We start from the raw sequence: 18,807 nt of genomic DNA, 5'->3' as shown, positions 1-18,807 counted from the left end.
CTGTCCGTTAGTTCAGTAAATGGGGTTTCATCTGTACCATGGGAGTGGGGGTCTGTGTGTGTGTGTGTGTGTGTGTGCGCGCGTATCTGACATGGGGGCAGGGGCTTGGCTTTTCTTAACTCCTTTGGAGCGCTTTCTATACACAGCCATCCTTTAGACAGCGGTGTGAGGCCACCTCTTCTGTTCCTCCTTCTGCCCTTTTTTGACCTTCTGTCTTTAGACAATGTGGAGATTGCCAGAAAGAGACAGCTGCACTTCAGGCCTCCAGCCTCAAGCCCTGTTGCTCCTAGTCGTCGCCCCCAACCCCCGCCTCCCCCAGTTGGTCACCCCCTCACCCATGTGTATCAGATGCTTTGAAGGCCTTAATAGCTTTGATATTTGCTCATTTTAAAGGTGTCCCCCTGGCCAAGGATACACGTATCTAATCTTTTCATGCACATAACCCACTGCTGACCACAACAAATGACTATTTGTCCCTGATAAACTACGTTTATCCTATGATCGTAGTTTATCTTATGATAATCTATCATAGCACAACAACATACCTTTTTAAAAAAAAAACTTTTTCAAGGTTGTAGAGCTGCCACGTATCAAAATTCAACCAACTAACCTCTCGCTGTTGGAACAAAGTACATTAGAAGCAGTTGTCCCACATCAGTAAGAAAAACTGATGAAAAGACTGTTAGAAACCTAGTGTGTTAGAAAGCGTAGGCCAAATCTACACACCATGGCCCGTTTTCACCAGCGGAAAGACTATTTGTAGAAACAATACAACGTCGACAGGCATTTCTGTGCTGGAGATTCCTCAGTGTTGTTGAATAAAAAGAAGGCAATCAATTTCAGCTAGCAGCACGCTTACCAAAAGATGCTGATGCTGGCAGTTGGGCTCTGATTCAGTAAGCATGCATTTTCTCCCTAATTACGGTCAAATTACAGGCTCCGGCTGTCGGCGCACCAACCACCCCCTACCTCCTCTCCCAGAATCCTCCACTCTAGCCTTTTTACTGCAATGAAGTTGGCAAGAAGAGAGCAAGAAAAGGCAAAAACATGTATGTTTTGGAAAATTGTAGGCACACGATGTGGTCCACCAAACTGGGTTTCTGGCTACAAACTGAGACCAAATTTCTCTGTGTGCTATGACCATACATGAATCACAACCACAAAATAGATGGCCCTTACCAATGCCATTCTCGGATTTATCTAACATACAATTTTATTGAATGCATTATATAAGATATAGACAAATTTATACACCAATTAATTTGACCAAACTACATACAGTGTTGGTCCTATGGACACATACCTACTGGATTTTACTGAGCAGCACTGTCAATAAGAATTCTCCTTGTATTTTTATTTAATGACTAGCTTTATTAGGTATTGTCCTCAAATGGACCTGAAGATAGCCTATAGATCTAAATGCAGTCTAGTCCAAGATTTAATAAAAATATATAAATAACACCTCAGTACATCATAAATATTTTAAAAGGCCAAAATCTCCCGAAAAGCCTGGCCGCAGCAAGACACTTGATCCACATGTAAGTCAATGAACTCATTGAGTCTAAATGCCACAAAAGGTTAATGGCAGGCTTGCCTTGCTCCGCAGCAGGGTCTGGACACCCCTCATTTCACATGCAGTCGGCTGAACAGTTACAGACGGAACCGACAGCGCACGCAATCCAATCGCCTCACCTTGACAATGCACCATACATTCTAGAGTTCTGTAATGAATTCTGCCACACCAGATTGCCAGACACAATGGAGGCAGGTAGAACAAGAGGGGGGAAACGGAGAGTTTTGGAATCAGCATTTCTAAAAATGAAAGAAGGAGATTGGAGAAGAAAAAAAATGACAGTTTCCTTATTGCCTGTGGCGCTCTGTGTGATACTGTCAGGCTATGAAAAACTCTAGCTATGCTCTGTCAAATTCAAATCGTTACCTGCATATTGAGCTTATAATTATAATAACTAAAGAAGAGGGAAAGTAGCGATATGATAGGAAATAATGTGGGTATTCCTCCATGCATGCAGCGGTGGACACTCACCCTTTTTCTGGGGGGTCCCCTGTCTTCCTCCTTTGCTGCCTTGCTGCTCTTGCTATGCTTGGATACTTTCTGCTGCTCCCCAGGCTGTTTGATGGTAATACGGATCTCAGGTGGGCAGATGTAGTTCTCCAGGCTCTTGGGTGGCTTCTTGGCTCGCTTGGTGGTCTGGATCTTCAGTTTCAGGCTGCCTTCCGAGAAGCTGGCCTCCTTGATGGAGAACTCCTGTTCCTCCAGTCCATCCCCCTGTACCCACCGTTCACTGTCGGCATTGGAGGCAGCGTCCACGTCCTTCCCCAGGCCGAGGTCTTCGTCCTCCTCGTTCTCCTGCTCCCTGGCCAGGAGACCCACCTCGGTAAGGTCAGCCCTGTTGATGGTGGTTACAGTGGAGAAGAACTCCTCCTTTCCCCTGGGCTGTGCCAAGCGAGTTGGGTCCCTCTGCTCCATCTACCGTCCTGAGGCTCGGCTCGTGAAGCAGGAACCAAGAGTGAGAAGAGATGACGAGGGCGACGCTGGTCACAGTGGATCGTGTTCAGTCGGAGAGGGATGTGATGGCTCTTGACTCTATTGCTCCCTGAATCGTATGAACCTCACAAAGGTACTGATTTCCTGGTGTGAAACTGTAATGGAGGAAAAAATACAAGTGAGCTATTTAAATAGGCCTTTTCTCAGACATACCTGTTACTGAGAATATTACCACTATTAATGTCCTACACTGGACTCCATTCTAGAACATCGGAAAAAACCGAGCTTTGTTAAGTGCGACCGTAAAAATGTAATACAGATATTCTCACTTTATTACATTAACCCAGCAACATCAGTCAGTATAATTACACAGATGTTATTACATTTAACTACACATTCAACAGAACACAAGGTCCAACCATACACTTCTGACCAGAAGAACTAGAAGAGGCACACCATTAACTCTGGGGGAACTCTCAGATGCCATAATTGCATTGCCAACCAACTCGATTGCTCTGGCGGTCAGCTGAGTGAGCCCAGACCTGGTGTGAAAGTGAACAAATGAGACCTCCAGCCCAGTGATAAACACTTCTCAGACATCAGACAGACCACAACCTGCACAGTCAGACATCTAGAAAAGCCCAATTAGGCTTGAACACAACACATTCACTGACAGCTGCTTAGCATCAAAAGCAAAGCATAAATAAGCTCAGCTGAGGTTCTTTGGTCCAATTATAACTGGAGTGATTGGAAGGCGATGAAGATGTAGGACTGCTGATAGAAAACACTGGATACACTGAGGGGAAGGTGGACTCCTGATATAGACTTACCTGAGTGCTGTGTGGGAACATGTAAATTGTCAATATAAAGCCATTGAGAGAGGAGACAGTATTGGTTTAATATGTTTCACTACACTAGTTTGTTTTAGTCTTCTGCTATTTTAGCCAAGCCGGCATTTCTTATGTGAAAAGCGCCATTTCTGAATAAACTTTTTTGTTGTGAACTGCTGCATTTTGCAGTCTGGAAAAACATTACCTAGATTTTATTTAAATCTATGTACATCAGAGTGTGGCTATTGTTAAGTATATTCATTTGCATATGGGTGTTATCAACAGTTAAAATTTGTCCAGTGACTCACACCATGCAAATGTAAATGGAAAACTCCCACAACAGATTCTAAAATATCTCCTGCCCTTTTTGGTCCTGCTTATTTGGTGCTAAAACAGCATATGTGTCACCTGGTCCTCCTTCGTTCTGTCTGTAATGTTTGGGTCAAGTTACATTAACGCTATGAAAAGCCAAAATGACATCTTGAAATGACATCTTCTGAGTCAAACAAGCAATGAACTCCATGATGGCTCCATTAGTCACCGCAAACGTCGCAAGAACTGCTCCGGCATCTAGTCTGATATCGCCGTCTCCCAACACTCGTGCGAAGTGCTCTCAGGTAACTCCCTGAGCTGCGGCTGTTGTGTCAGCATTGGCGTGTATCGAGTGAGTGCAGGGAGGTTTACTTCTCACATTGGCAAGGCTCGGTCTCTCATCCTGCTCAACTACTGTTGGCCAGCTCTCAGACAACTCTCAGTGTCATTTTCCCTTTCGGCTGCCTGACAGCTGACAGATGAGGGTCCTTTGAGAACAACGGCCATTGCCTGAATGCCTGGACCTGCCCCAGACTAAACACCTTCATGGATCCATCATGTGGTGACAGTCACGATGGCATAACGTTCATTCCACTCCATGCGGATTCAAACACAGCCATTCATAAATCCTTAGTGAAACTGGTTTCGTTTATGCCGTGACGCATCATTAGAAGTCTATGACTCTGGAGGGTTTCCTGTGGCGGTTTAGGTGTTCAGACAGACTTGGACATTATGGAGGCATTTAGGTGCTCAGAGACCTCCATGTAAAGCTCTTCAGGGAAAGAAAAAAGACCTAGTGACAGTGTGACTGGTTGGAGGCATTCGACTTGCCCGAGGTATGTTCAGATTTGCAAAAAGTGTAAACCTACTACCCATGAATCAGACCAGTGGCAAACGACCAGTCTTCCAGAAATGTGCTGTAGCTCACTATTCATTCATAGCCATATCCCTTCTGTATAATCACAATCAAAATGACCCTCAGACTCCTCCTCTAGCAGGCTGGAATATCAATCGAATCCAAGCACAAAGTTTATGTAACAATAACCTCTGTGTAGCCTATCAGGTCAGCCAACTGCAAGCTAATTGTGTAAGACTGCAGTCCTCTCATAAATAGGTTTATTATTTTCACAAATATGCTCGAGGCGAGTCCCGGGTTTGCCTGCTGAAGTGCATGAAAGAGTTTTGTGTCGACAGTGTGGCCACGGCTGCCTCTGGAGGGAACAGATCCAGTCATTTGTCCTCCAGGGTCTTTATGTGTTGATCTACTCTGGCCTCTTTCTGAGCACATCTCAATTAGGATGATCACAGCTTTGCATAGCGAATGATCTGAATGTACATTCATACTGCACCACGCACAAATTCTGCCCTCAATTGGCACGATCGTGATGTAACGGCCTTACTATGCAGTGCATGCTTTGTGCTTTAGAAGGTTACAAGAAACACGGAGGATCTTAACAAGCATGGATAAGAACATAGAAAGGCATTTCAACAGCATTTCACCATGTGAAAAACACAAAAATAGCACAAAATTACATATAAAGTCCTTGCTCCTTGCTCCTGTGATGTCTACATGAAGCTCTGGAGAGTACTTGATAATTACTTCACGCATTTTGTAAACAGTAGTTGTATAATGCAGTAGAAGAAAGTGAGAATTGGGCTGATTAAGTAAGTAGACTAACAGTGTTCTTTCCTCCCTAGGCTTGGGTGTCACACATACTGTGAGTGTGAAAAGATTCCACCCCATAACACAGCCCCTTTTAAGGCAATGAACTGAGCTCAGTGATACACTGAAACTGGTTTGCACAATACTCCAGCCAAACATACACATGTTCACACTTCACACCAGTGCAATGAAAGGGAAAGGATGCAAGAGAGAAGGAAACACACTGGGAAACTTTTGATGTACAGCACAAAAGGAACCTGTCTCCAGGCTTAAGGCCAACGTTTAAACTTCCTGAATCGGCTTTGCTATTGCTCGATGCTCTGAAGATACAAAGACCGCCGAGTAGCAGAAAACGTTTCAGCCATGAAACTTTGTTTATGAAGATGGATGGCTATTAGCTGATTATGGAGAAGAAAAAAGTATTCACCGTATAAAACAGAACCAGAAGCTCCCTTACAACCACCAAGTCCCAGTTTGACTCAGTACTCATCTCCTTCTATTCAGAGAATCAGTGAGACGACAGTGGGATGATTGTCAAATACAAACCCAACGGCATATTCAGAAGCTCTTAGATGAGCACTAGATAAGAACTTTCTGGAAGGAGTCTGCCAAGAGAATAGCCAGCTCACCCCCTGGGTCAAAGAGGAAGTGACTGTATCTCCCCTCAGGCACAATCTGACTGGAGTGGCACAGTTGACAGCTCTCTCAGAGAAGCCAAACCAATGTCTGGAAATCCTCCATTAAATGCTCAGTTCATCCCTCTAGCCACAGTTGTTCAAGGCAAACCTCACTGACCATAAAGCTAGTGCATTACAGATGCAAAACTGTAGGTCAGACCAGCTAAATACAGTACACAATGCATCAGAGGTTGAAAGGAAACATAATACATGGCTGTTTGCATGAATGGATGACGTTAGATGGTTCAAGCATGTCTACCAAATATCTTGATTATATTCCATCATCCCTGCAGCTAGGATCTGACAGGGGCAGTATGCCAGACAAGGATAGGGTCATGACCTAGAATCCAGTCTGAGAGATCTTTTTATGGTGCGCAAGTGTATTGCAACAAAAAAATGCTGAAAATTAATGAACAGAAATGCTTGTCTAAGCTAATTCAGGCAAAAAAATTAACAGGCTTAAGATTTCACAAGTCATAATCCATTTAATCAAAGCTGATCAGAAGAGTGCCTTCATAAACAACTGGTCTTTATGACAAATTCAGTTTAATCTGTCAGCCTCAGTCATTCCACCTCCCTTTGTAGAATAAACTATGATGCTGAAATTCCATCTTAAAATGAAACAAACAAACAAATAAATCAACATTAAACAATTCACAGTTGTCTCAGTGCCGTAATGAAACGTCTGCAAGGTAGTGGTTAAGATGTAATAACACCTTCGCACAATCAATGCACCTGCATGGCATAACTGTCTAGTTATCATGTAACAAATCCAGTAGTGCAAAACAATCTATATACCATGCAACACATAAACACTGTAATGCAATTCTTTTTGTTTTGACTTTTAATGTTGTGTTAGTAAAATGTCATTTGTTGACCAAAGAACTATTATTCCTTCATATCTAGATTTCCTTTTGCATGCTAACTAATGCAAGTTGTCAAGCTTGATTTTTTATCTGAGCAGAGACAGGAATTTTAACCGCAGTAAGGAAAAACAAAATGGCTGAAGTTAAAAAAAAAACAAAAAAAAACGAGATTGTCCTGTCCTCCATCCTCTCTCTGCCAAAAGGTGTTCCAGCTCTGACACTCTGTTTGGAGAGGCTGCCAAAAATGAGATTTGTCCTTGGATACCCCCCCCCCCCCCTCTTTCTTTGTCTCCTGTCAGGATTTGGCTGTCCTCCAGCAAAACTGGCCCCAGCCAGGAACAGAGGGAGATCTATTCACACACATAAACATCACTTTGGATTTGTGCACTGGTCAAATGGTGCTGTGTTCTTTCTGTGGAAATCAAATAAGCCATATGTGGGAGTAATATGTTTTTTTTTGGAATTCTAGGAATACACGTATTTGTTCTGATTAATTGTGACTACTTGAGGTTTAAGTGAATGAGCTCTGCAAAATAATGGTATGCTCAAAACAGCTCCAACACTGTCTATGCCAAATTATGAGAGTACAGTCAATACATGGATGGTCCAAACAGTGAACAAAACAGAAATATGAGGGTGGCCATCACTGTCACTAATGTCCTCCATGTTGTCCCACTGCTGGTAAACCTAATGAAACTCAAAAAGTCTGGTTGCCATGGCAACTAAAATTATGGGAAACAATGTAAGTCATTTTCATGCATGCCTCAGTCTTGCCCCAGGCCAATACATAGCATTAGTCCCCATTTCCAAGAGTATGGCAACCACAGCTTATAAAACTTCAGTTAGTTCACCTGAATGTATCATCCAAACAGGACTTCTCACTATTCCGATGCAATCTGTGTGACAGGTGCTTCATAAGTGCTCTCTGTGTGATTACCCAATTAGGTTTCTGATCAATAGTGAACTTTGGAACTTACAGAATGAAGGCAAGGTGAAATTTGAAGTAGATTTTCATTTAATCTTTTAACTTCCTATATGCACATCTTAATGATTCACTCTGTCGTCTGTTTTAATGACATTTTAATGCAATGTATGAAGGCTTCAGGCCAGCATACAGCACTAGTTTCTTTTTCCAGATATATTATGAACCATACATTATGAAGCTTGTGTAAGTTCTTCCGAGTAAATCTTCCAATCACAGCTTGTCATCACCCAATGCACTTGATGAAAACAACAAAGTGCAATTTGAAACAGCTTTACTTTCCAAGTTTCATATAGGACTGTACCCAACTCTCCCCAAGTACAGTCCTACATGTTTTCTGCTTTAATAACAAAACTGTCACCATCTAAGTTCATTAATAAATGTGTAAACCGATATATACTTGCAATATTTGTATATGTGTTTATTACACTTTTCACTTCTCAATTTTACTGGTTCAGGTGACTATCACCTATTGCCTCCTTTGTAAACAAGTTACAACAGTTACTTACTGCTGTTATACCATGTTATAGATGCAATGATATTAGAAATGACCACAGATCATTACGCAGTCCAACTGGCACATATCTACAGGTTATCTATTATAAGGACTCGAGTTTTCCTACAGCCTTTGTAATACCGACAGTTATAGTTACAAGTTCTGCCTTCTGTTACTGGAATAGATCAGAGGTGCCATGGACATCTAAACTTCCTGATTTGCATCTCCTTTTAGCCTACAGCTCTTGTGTCAAGCTGTACTTCCTTGAAAAATCAGATGCTACTCATATTAGAGTACAAAACCCATGGCCCAAAGGCCAGAAGCAGAGAAAATTGACCCAAACCATCACCTGACTGTCTCCACCTCTTTAAAAGACAGAACGAGTGAGACAGAACGAGTGAGACAGAACGAGTGAGATTTTAACCAGTCATAAAAATAAAAAAAACATGGTGATATGCAAATGCAAAGAGATATAAAACGCAGGTTTATAGTTATAATGTATTAGTCCTTTTCAGTATGTTCTACATGATAACCCTCTCCCCACTTTCGAGCAATGGGTTGCTATCCTACGTCTAAGGAATCAATAGGCTTCCTGACACAAGCCTTGACGCTTTATCAAGATAATGACCGAATACTACCGATTAGCTTGTCGGAAGTTATCCACAAATATCCCACGCAATTTCTCAACATTTCAAACAAAACGAACATTACCCCACTATTCGTGGATGCGAATGACATGGAAATTAGCCTACACGGTGGTTTATAGTGGAAATTATTTGGTTTCGTATTTGCGCGAATAGATGGGCGACTGCACGCCTACCCGCATCGGCGGGAAACTGCTCCGACACGTAATGAGCCTGACAGTAAATCACGAAGGTTAATGTCGGGTATTCGTCTGTATACAGCCTTAAAAGCACTGCAGCCCAATAGTGCGAATGATACGGGTCTCTAGGAACTAGGGGTGAAAGCACCCCCCTGCATGCTGGAAAGTAGTAGCCCATGTGTCCCACCGCTCCAGCCTGCAGAGTTAACCCCAAACCAGAACACCCATGCCCAGGGAAATAAGACTCTTCCTCCAAGTGAGAAGAGCAGTTGGCGGTTTTCAGGTGTTCGACCAAAAATATTACAAGCCGTGTTCTTGCATGAAAAGGTTAAATATCAACGTCAGTAAGATCAAAATAAATTTGCAGACCTAACGCATTTACATTAAAAACACTGCTATATGGTAACTTACCCATTTCCGAAACTGTTGGTCACGAGGTTAAAAGCAAATCCATCCAGTGACATTAATATTATCACTACCGGGACTGATGACAACTTTGCAATCCGTCAAATTGAACAATGCATTAAAAACGGCGTTATCGGTGTAAAATGGCGTCAACCGAAATCTCTGATGAGATTTTTTTTTAAAAAGGAAAAAAGGAGGATCGATGTCCGATCGATAATAGCATACAAAATCGAAAGGTGGATGCGTATTTGCACTATGGCTCACTGCAGGAAATACAGATTTACCCAGAAACTGCACGAACTGTGGGCTTTGCTCAAATGTATCAGGCTGAGCTGCAGAAAACCCCGCCGTCTCGCTGGTCACAGACCTGCATTGCTTCTCTCTCAAATCAGAGACTTGGGGGTGGATCGAGCCTTTCCACTGCGGAGAAAGCAAACGTTACGTTAGTATCCTTAATATCCAAAGTCCCACTTGGATAACAACAGGCCTGAGCAGGCTTGCACAAATATCCAGGAAAAATCTGTTCGGGTATCTCCTTTGGTTGAGGTCAGTCGGACTCAGTACGGCGTCTCACTCTTTCTGACTCCGTGTCTGTCGAGCCCCGCAGCAGTTTTTGATAATGATCGTACAGAAACACGCACTGGATTCACGCACAAGCCCCGACGCGGACTGTTCAGTGTCGCCTCTGCCTGTCAGCTCTAGCGCACAACACGGCACAACACGGCTACGCAGCTTCGCGGCGCGGACGTCATTCCTAATTCCAAAGCTGCGGTTTCACTTGTTTTCTATCACGAATTAAACAACCCTGTTATGTTTTCAGTTCAGTCTTTCAGTACTGACGCTGACTCTGATAAACTGAAACTGATCCCAACTGATGCAATCTAATAAGTGGCAGTACTAGATTATACAGCTCCTCCTCCTTGTGGAGAACGATAGAATAACTATTTTTAACTTTAAAAGCTTTAAAAAAAACAATCATTTTTTAATTATCATGTTTTATAGCATACAAAAATAATGGGTTAACGTGCCCTAATATATATTCAGTAACTCAGTAACTGTTATTATTGTTACACTTAAAGTGCCTCAATAGTCACTTTAATTCTGAGTGTGAAACGAGAGAACACCACATAAACATTGAGATTGACAACCCTTATAATAATAATAATAATATAATTATAATGTTTTCCTTTCCATAAGGAGGCTAGAGCATAACATTTAATGGCTTCTTACTTCATTATTTTCATTTCTGGCATGGTGCCTGTATAACAGTGTTGGTAAGGGTGCCAGGGATGTGTGTAATACAACACACAGCCATAAACCATTCTGAACTGATACAAGAACAGTTTCCCCATTTTAAATCCACATCTTAGTCACTGCAAGTGAATTTCAAAAATTGTTCTAAGATCTGCACAAAAGTGCCAACCTTCACGCTTCCTCCAAGAGCTTGGGTTATGCTGGGAACCAGCAAACAGAAAGTGGAATCCATGCACGCAAAGGTGATATCTGATGATGCAATATGGGATTATGCAAAAGTACCTGAAGGCACAAAATAATTTTTCTTATTATATGTATTTTAATACAAATATTTTTGAAACGATATTACAAATACAAACGGTGTGTGTTTGTGTGTGTTTTAATGATTTGGTGATCTTTGAAAGAAATATGCTATTCTTAATCATAATTATGGTGTCTTATATAAAAAAGATACATAAAAAGCATTCTTTCAAGGGTTATTAATTTTGTAAAACCAGTTCAGAAAAAAGATTGTGCCTGTGAAGTTAATCCAATGTAGAAACAAATCTAATTTAAAACACTTAACAAGAGTAACAGAGGTTCAAACTAAAAGAATTGATGCCAACTGGCTAATTAATTTTCCTCAACCCTCTGTTTTATCTCAGTCTACACCATTCACCTCTCTCACCCTGAAGACTACTTGTGAGCTTATAACTGAACCTGTATTGATTGGGAAGGTTTTGTAATGATACACCAAGACCTCTTCAATATAGAGGTCAGCTGCTGTTCCCTTGACAGCCAATCAATGTGTTGACTGCGTTAGTAAATAATTCTCATAGGTCAGCCCAGAAAATTACTCAGACTGGCAACAATGCAAAGAGGTCCAACGATTTTCCTCCACTAATGTTGCCATGGATACCACATGCAAGGAGTTCAGAGACTCTGGTAGTCTACACATAGTATACATTTTGAATTTTATGAACCCAGAGAACCATGTCAGTTTCAGCCCATGGTTTGCAGAATAAATGTACTCTCACTTTTCTTCTCTCACTACATTACAGCATAAAGGTTAAGCTTGAACATGGATGTCAGCTTTGAGATCTGTAATGGGACTGAGATTGTCTCATTGTTACAGTCCTTATTTTGATGTGTGGCTAAGCTATGACCTTAGTGCAACCAAGATGTGCATACATATATTTCTATACAATAACTGTCAAGATCTTTGTTAAATGTATTAGGTTGATTGAGTTTAATATTATGTTACATTTGGAAATTATCTCTAATAACTCTCAGTAAGCAATGCACAACCCTTTTGTTCACCAAAGAGTTCCAAGCCACAAGTAAAATTCTATAAGTCTTTTCTACGGTACTTAGTAAGTTAAGGTGTGAATCAATTTACACAACCCCACTTTCAGAGAATAATTATAACATTATGTCATTCATCCACATATTAATTGATTTAAGCAAAGTCATTTTGAAATGACTGTGGAGTCTAAAATAACACAGCTGTTCATCAGAAGTCATCTTTAAAAGTGATTGTATTTTGCGTGAAGCCCCTGTTCGCTCACTACTCATTCACCCAAATGAGTGTGCAGACCTGAGTTTGCTGATTTAGATTCTCAGATTTAGTCAACATCTACCCACATACAGCCAGACATAATAGTTGTGGAATAAATCATCGTGAGCTCCTCAGGGAGCAAAATGACTAAAACACTTAATGCATGTGGACTGTTCGTGTCTTGTACCGGAGTGCATTTTCTGATTCTGAAAACGTTGCATTAAAGATTATGCATCCTTCTTCAAATTGATCTGGTAAGGAAAGCTGGCAGAATGGATATTCATTTAATATCCAAATTCATTTAGCATCCACATCTGATTTATGAAATTAGCAAAGGCACATGTGTAATCATGCAAATAGATTTTTGTCCTTCCTGTAACTGGAAAGTTGAACCTATCTTTAATTTTGCAGGCATGAAGAACGAGATGCATCAACAAATACAAGTATGCAATATTGGAGAATATGGAAGAAAATGTATATTTGTTTGCTTGGGGATTCAAATATAGTTATGATTCCTCACAAGACCTGTTCCAATGCACAGTTTTCATTCATCTGATGTATTAAAGCGTAATATCTTATATATATATATATATATATATATATATATATATATATATATATATATATATATAAACTTTATATAAAAACTATATATCTTGTATAGAAATAATTGATCACTTAGGTTATCCAATCTATTATAATTAGGCAATTTCAAATCACATTTGTGTCTTGAAACCACCTAGAAAAAAAATCATTTTGTAATTTGAGGACTCTGGGCCCAACAGCAGTTAGGGAAATTTATCTGATGGGGTTAGTGCACCAAACCACAAATGTGTTTATCAAAGTCAAAGGAAGTGGGCGTTGTCAAAAGAAAAGAGCCTAAGTCAACCACTTCCTGTTAAGATGGGAAACTTCTGATGGTGTTATATAGCATACAGTAAACAAGTCAAACAAAAAGTTATTGAAAAGGAAATGGGTTTTGAGAATTATCTTGCTTAGTAACAGTTGAATAAAGAAATAACATTTGAAAGTTTAAGGTATAGAAATGTAATAAGTATATCTTGAAGCAATGCACAAATATGTGAGATATTGGAAATTATTGTCAGGAATAACTTTCAAGTCTTTTTATGCCCTTTTTGAGTATCAATTACAAAATAGCAATTTGCAATGAATTTCACACTAGCAGAATTAAAAAAGATGTGACATAAACTGTGAACTAAAATGCCCTTCCTGTTTCTAACACTCCCTTTGTTAATTGGCCTTATGTATTGGCCTTATGTAAATACTCACACTATGCAGAATGGCATTTTATTCATCTTGACCCTGATTGTGTTAGATACCATGTCGGATGGAAAACTAACGTTTGACTTTAAGTATATGGTCTTAGGCATCTCGGACACAGCTCATCTGGATATGCACTCTTCATTTATCTGTGGATACATACAACTCTCCCACATACATGAGGTTGACACAGCCATTATTACAGCTCATTTTTAAGAAGAAAATTTCGAGTATGTAATGCACAAGGGCAGTGGGAAGTGTATTGCTGTTGAAGAACAAAATGATGTATTGCTTAGCTTTTGCTGATCACACCGAAGAATTTTTTTGCAAGGTTACACCAACACTGCATATTTCTGTTCACAAGCAAGTGAAACATGACACTGTTGTAGAGTACACAGAATAGCGTTTGGTTGTTAGTTTTATGTTTATTATTAAAGCGACACTGAATTATTTTCTAATGAAATTATAGGCTATGGATGTGAGCCGTAGGATACCTTTAAATTAGACAATAGTGACCTCTGCAGGAAGGAGGCGTATACATAGGAACAGAAACAGAAACAATACTTTTATGTTGACCTATAAATCGATGAAATAACTGAATAAAAATATCAGCCGACAAAATGCATGGGTCATTTTCAGTATAGAGGATTTCGTGCAGATGTGAGCAGATAAATATTAAATCATTACTTCTTACAAGAACTACGTCTCTCAAACGTCCCCAGGGACTTTTGTTTCACCCGGAAGTATTTAGTGTACTTTAACTCAGTGGCAGATTCCTGTTCACAAAGAACAATTTGAAACTGAAAACATGGCTTTCGACGTGAAGTCCAGAGCAAAACGATACGAAAAGCTGGACTTTCTTGGAGAGGGTCAGGTACTGACATCATTAGAGCAACGTGTTTTGGAGTGGTTCCCGTGCATATAATCCGTAAAGTTGAATGAGCTTTGTTAGCTTTGCGACGTAGCTAGCTAGTCGCCACTTGACATATACGCCGAAGTTTGGTTACAATGTAAATGTATGCTTAATTTTTGTTTTCTATCTCCAGGTAAACATTCCTCTTGCAATTAATGTTGTACTATGATTTTTACAGTTTGCAACAGTTTACAAGGCGAGAGACAAAACAACAAATACTATTGTTGCGATTAAAAAGGTAAGGATATTAACAATAAGGTGTTCCTTTCTCTATGGTTATAGTCAAATGTATTTCCAGCTCGTCTACTCCAAGGAAGCACACATTCAATCGTACTGATATATACTTCGCTCTAGATAAGAACCTCTGCCATAATGCCATAAATGTAAATATTGTTGCTACATAACATGCATCTTGTATGTAATCCCTAGCCTTAAAAGAGATCTTAATATATTTATTTAGTGTAACCTGCTTCAGCTTGCAAATGCATTTGTAAATTACTATTTTTTGTTTTTCATTGCGAACAGATTAAAGTTGGGCACAGAACAGAGGCAAAAGATGGTATGTGTGCACACAGGCCTAAATTATTTGTTTGATGTATTGCTGTGTTTTATCTGGCATCATATTCTAATTTTTTTTTTTTTTTTTCAGGTATCAACAGAACAGCACTCAGAGAGATCAAACTGTTACAAGAGCTTAGTCACCCAAACATTATTGGAGTATGTGATTCAAAAGTGCTCTCAAATGATAGGGTCATACTGATGGACAATATACAGAATATAAATTATAGACAAGAGGACTTGAAATGATTGATGATGCATATTAGACTATATGTATCTCATTTTTTGTTTTTAAGGATTATCATCATCTATTTCAATGTTTCAATAGCTCCTTGATGCATTTGGGCACAAATCCAACATCAGCCTTGTGTTTGACTTTATGGAGACAGATCTTGAGGTAAAGAACAAACATGCTGTCCATTGTTTGCATTTACATTACTTATGCACCCAAAAAGTTTTTGTTTGCCAAATCCACAAACCCATATTTCTTTAATTCCTTTAAATCTGGGTTTTGTTCATTTTTATAAATTGCAGCAAGTCATACTATATCTTTAACTATACCACCAAGTTTGCATGATATTACTGGATTGGGTTTGAGGCAAGCGCATGAAGACTTGCTAATGTATTTATGAAATAGATTTTATGTGAGATGTCTTCCATTATTTCCTAGTTACATTAGCCTCGTAGCTCTAGTGAAAAAATAAATAAAGCACTGAACCCAAAACATGTCTTGGTTGATTAGCTACATTTGGGCTAAGTGGGAAATTGTTCCATGTTTTGCTGTCACATGGTGAAGAGTTGAATTTACACATGTTGATTTGGACCTCTTTGCTGGTTCTGATGTGGGTTTGCAGTGAGAAGTGGGAAGATGTGTGGAGCACGTCATTCTTTTTCCACTCGGTGCTTAGGGAATGTTCATGTATGCTTCCTTCCATGAATGTAACCATACTTTTTTTTAAAGCAAAGAAATGGATTTGTATAATTCCATTTTCTTTTAAATGACAAAAATAAGTCGATGTAAATATCAGTTTCCTGTTAGTTTTTACCTAGAAATATGAAAAATGTCATCTAATAATGATCATTGTGTGTTTCAGGTGATTATAAAGGACACTAGTCTCGTACTCACACCAGCCAACATCAAGGCATACATCTTGATGACCCTGCAGGGCTTGGAATATATGCACCATCACTGGATTTTACATAGGGTCAGTATGGAGAAGCACAATTTATAATGAGACATTTTTTCTCCTAATATTCAGTCGCCTTGAGACGCAATAGTTGTTTCACTTTAGGATCCCTCAGTTAAACTGTACACAGGGTTTATAAAAAAGGAACAGATAGCCTTAGCTTTATAATTATTTCTTATGCTCCCTTCCACAGGATTTGAAGCCCAATAATTTACTACTTGATGAAAATGGGGTTCTGAAGCTTGCTGATTTTGGACTGGCTAAAGCCTTTGGAAGCCCTAACAGAGTTTACACACATCAAGTAGTGACCAGGTATGTGCTTATTTTCTTAATTTTTTATTTTTTTTTTAAAGAAAAACATTGATGATGGAATAAAATGACTGGGAAACGCTGTTTCAGATGGTACCGTGCCCCTGAGCTTCTCTTTGGGGCCAGGATGTATGGTATAGGTGTGGACATGTGGGCGGTGGGTTGCATCCTTGCAGAACTCCTCCTCAGAGTAAGTCACGTGACCTTTGCTGCCCCCCCCCCCCCCACACACACACACACACACTTTTTTCCTGTACACTAAAATGATCTTTTATGAATTTAAGGTACCATTTCTGGCTGGAGATTCTGACCTGGATCAGTTAACAAAGATATTTGAAACTTTGGGGACTCCAACAGAAGACACTTGGCCTGTGAGTACGTTCTGTGTTATTCTGCATCATATAGTCTTTGATCTGGTGTGGGAGATCCTACTTTTGACATGACAGTTTTCTCTTTGAAATAGATTTAAATAATAAAAGTCTAATGCAAACATTTTCTTTGATTGTGTGTATTTTTCCCAGGGGATGACCAGTCTCCCAGACTATGTCTCATTTAAGCTGTTTCCGGGCACTCCTCTGGAGCACATTTTCAGTGCAGCTAGTGATGATCTCTTGGAGCTCCTACAGGGCCTGTTCACCTTCAACCCATGCACCCGAATAACAGCCTCAAAGGTAACAGAGGCATGGAGATGGGCTCCTCCAGGTTATAGCAGAGGATGTCACCAGCCCTTATGGACTTCACACCACATTTCAGTTCATTTCTTTTTCTTCTTTAAATCTTTTTAACCAGATAAGCTAGAGTTGCTAACATACTGAATACCTCACACTCTTGTGTAACCTCTGTATTATACTTGTTTCATAGCATCCAGTTTATCTTGGTGCTCTAGGTTAATCAGTTCCCAGCTAACTGATGTATGCGGGCTAGTTTTCAGGAGGTTTCCAGCCATCACTGTGGGTTGTAATGTGAAAGTGCATCTTTGATGTCTAATTTTCTTAAGTGCTTGTATTATACTTTTGTGCATGTGAAAATTCTAGGCACTGAGGATGCGCTATTTCAGCCAGCGCCCAGCACCTACCCCAGGACATCAGCTCCCCAGACCAAACTCATCTGCTGAAGCTCTGAAAGAGAAAGAAAATATCACCATTGGCATTAAAAGAAAACGTGATGGTATTGAACAAGGTGAGATCAAATACGGTTGCAACACCGCTTTTATTATTTAGATATTTGCTACAATATTTATATATTTTGTTGTCTTGGCATAGAAACCTTTGACCTTAAAATGCTACAGGACATACTTATTGAATAATGGCAGTTTTGACTTGCACTTTGTTGAATCGACATGTAGTAACATGCTATTCAAATCTTGCATTAGTCCCTGAAACATGTGATAAACACTTGTGTGGTGTAAAGTTTGTTTCATTTAATTCCTTAAATCTCATAAATGAGCATACACACTAATTAGTGTCTTTACTATTTATTATATAGGCACCCTGAAGAAAAAGTTAATGTTTTAGGTGAGGAGGAGTGGAGCCTACCATGGAGCCCTATAACCACTAGTGCTGCTGCAGATTTCTGCAAACAAATGCATTGTTCATCTGTTTATTTAGCAACTGGGTGTGAACAGACATATTTATGACAACTCAATTTGTCATTTCTTTGTTATTTTTATATAATGTAAGTAATTAAATTATAATGAGGTTTAAAAAAAAGCTTTCTCCTGTGCATTGTGGCTGATGCGTTTCAGCAAATTACAGTTAGTTATTTGCATGTTCTTAACCTTTTTTTGAGACAGTCTTGTATCATATAAACTGCTGCTCCTTTATTTCACTGGTTTCATTTATCTGCTCTGGTTTCTAGGTTGCTAGGCAACCACAATTTGGGCCCAAAACTACACAGGGATATATGAGCAGAGTTCAGCAGCCATTTGCACATTTCACAGAATTTATGGTTTACAAAATCCTTTTTATAGCTTTCTCTGGACTTATAGTTTAGGACATATTCAGTATCTCCAGTTTTTGCATACTTTCGGTATTAACCTTGTTAATTTCATAATCTTGAACATTTTGTGAAGTATATGACAAGGTCATTCTCTAATGAAAGCCAGCATTTGGATCTTTGGATCACACTCCTTGTTTGAGGATAATCCAGTTAAAGTGATATTTCTTTAAAACAAACAAAAAAGTGTGTGTGTGTGTGTGTGGGGGGGGG

At 39.7% G+C, this 18,807-nt stretch overlaps 2 protein-coding genes across 4 annotated transcripts in view; one reads left to right on the top strand and one right to left on the bottom strand.

Annotated features, from left to right (window-relative positions):
• The window catches only part of setbp1 (SET binding protein 1), a 41,910-nt gene extending 31,493 nt beyond the window's left edge, over window positions 1–10,417 (bottom strand). The window contains exons 1-2 of one of the 3 annotated variants that reach the window (XM_081715062.1): window positions 9,567–10,417; window positions 2,045–2,661 (exon numbers count right to left, since the gene is read on the bottom strand). In XM_081715062.1, coding sequence (XP_081571188.1) covers window positions 2,045–2,488 — 444 coding nt within the window. In that variant the 5' untranslated portion in view covers window positions 2,489–2,661; window positions 9,567–10,417. The remainder of the gene's footprint in view (window positions 1–2,044; window positions 2,662–9,566) is intronic. The other 2 variants (XM_027006221.3, XM_081715061.1) reach the window with 2 other exon arrangements.
• Window positions 10,418–14,376: 3,959 nt separating this feature from the next.
• On the top strand, window positions 14,377–18,729 carry cdk7 (cyclin-dependent kinase 7). Its single transcript, XM_027006249.3, has 12 exons — window positions 14,377–14,506; window positions 14,724–14,783; window positions 15,071–15,104; window positions 15,195–15,262; window positions 15,432–15,500; window positions 16,198–16,308; window positions 16,484–16,602; window positions 16,690–16,789; window positions 16,884–16,970; window positions 17,121–17,270; window positions 17,634–17,778; window positions 18,085–18,729. The coding sequence occupies exons 1-12, from the start codon at window positions 14,441–14,443 to the stop codon at window positions 18,111–18,113; spliced, it is 1,038 nt and encodes a 345-aa protein (XP_026862050.1). The 5' UTR covers window positions 14,377–14,440; the 3' UTR covers window positions 18,114–18,729.
• The last annotated feature ends 78 nt before the right edge of the window (window positions 18,730–18,807 follow it).

Source organism: Electrophorus electricus, chromosome 5, assembly GCF_041902795.1.
Source record: "Electrophorus electricus isolate QZ-2024a chromosome 5, ASM4190279v1, whole genome shotgun sequence".
NCBI lineage: Eukaryota > Metazoa > Chordata > Actinopteri > Gymnotiformes > Gymnotidae > Electrophorus > Electrophorus electricus.
This window is presented reverse-complemented; position numbering and strand designations above follow the sequence as displayed.

Bases quoted from the DNA above. Each gene is read 5' to 3' on its own strand.
- cdk7 (XM_027006249.3), top strand. From the start codon at position 14,441: ATGGCTTTCGACGTGAAGTCCAGAGCAAAACGATACGAAAAGCTGGAC. The intron at 15,501-16,197 runs GTAAAGAACAAA...TGTGTGTTTCAG, and splicing joins TTATGGAGACAGATCTTGAG to GTGATTATAAAGGACACTAG. The intron at 16,309-16,483 runs GTCAGTATGGAG...TCCCTTCCACAG, and splicing joins ATCACTGGATTTTACATAGG to GATTTGAAGCCCAATAATTT.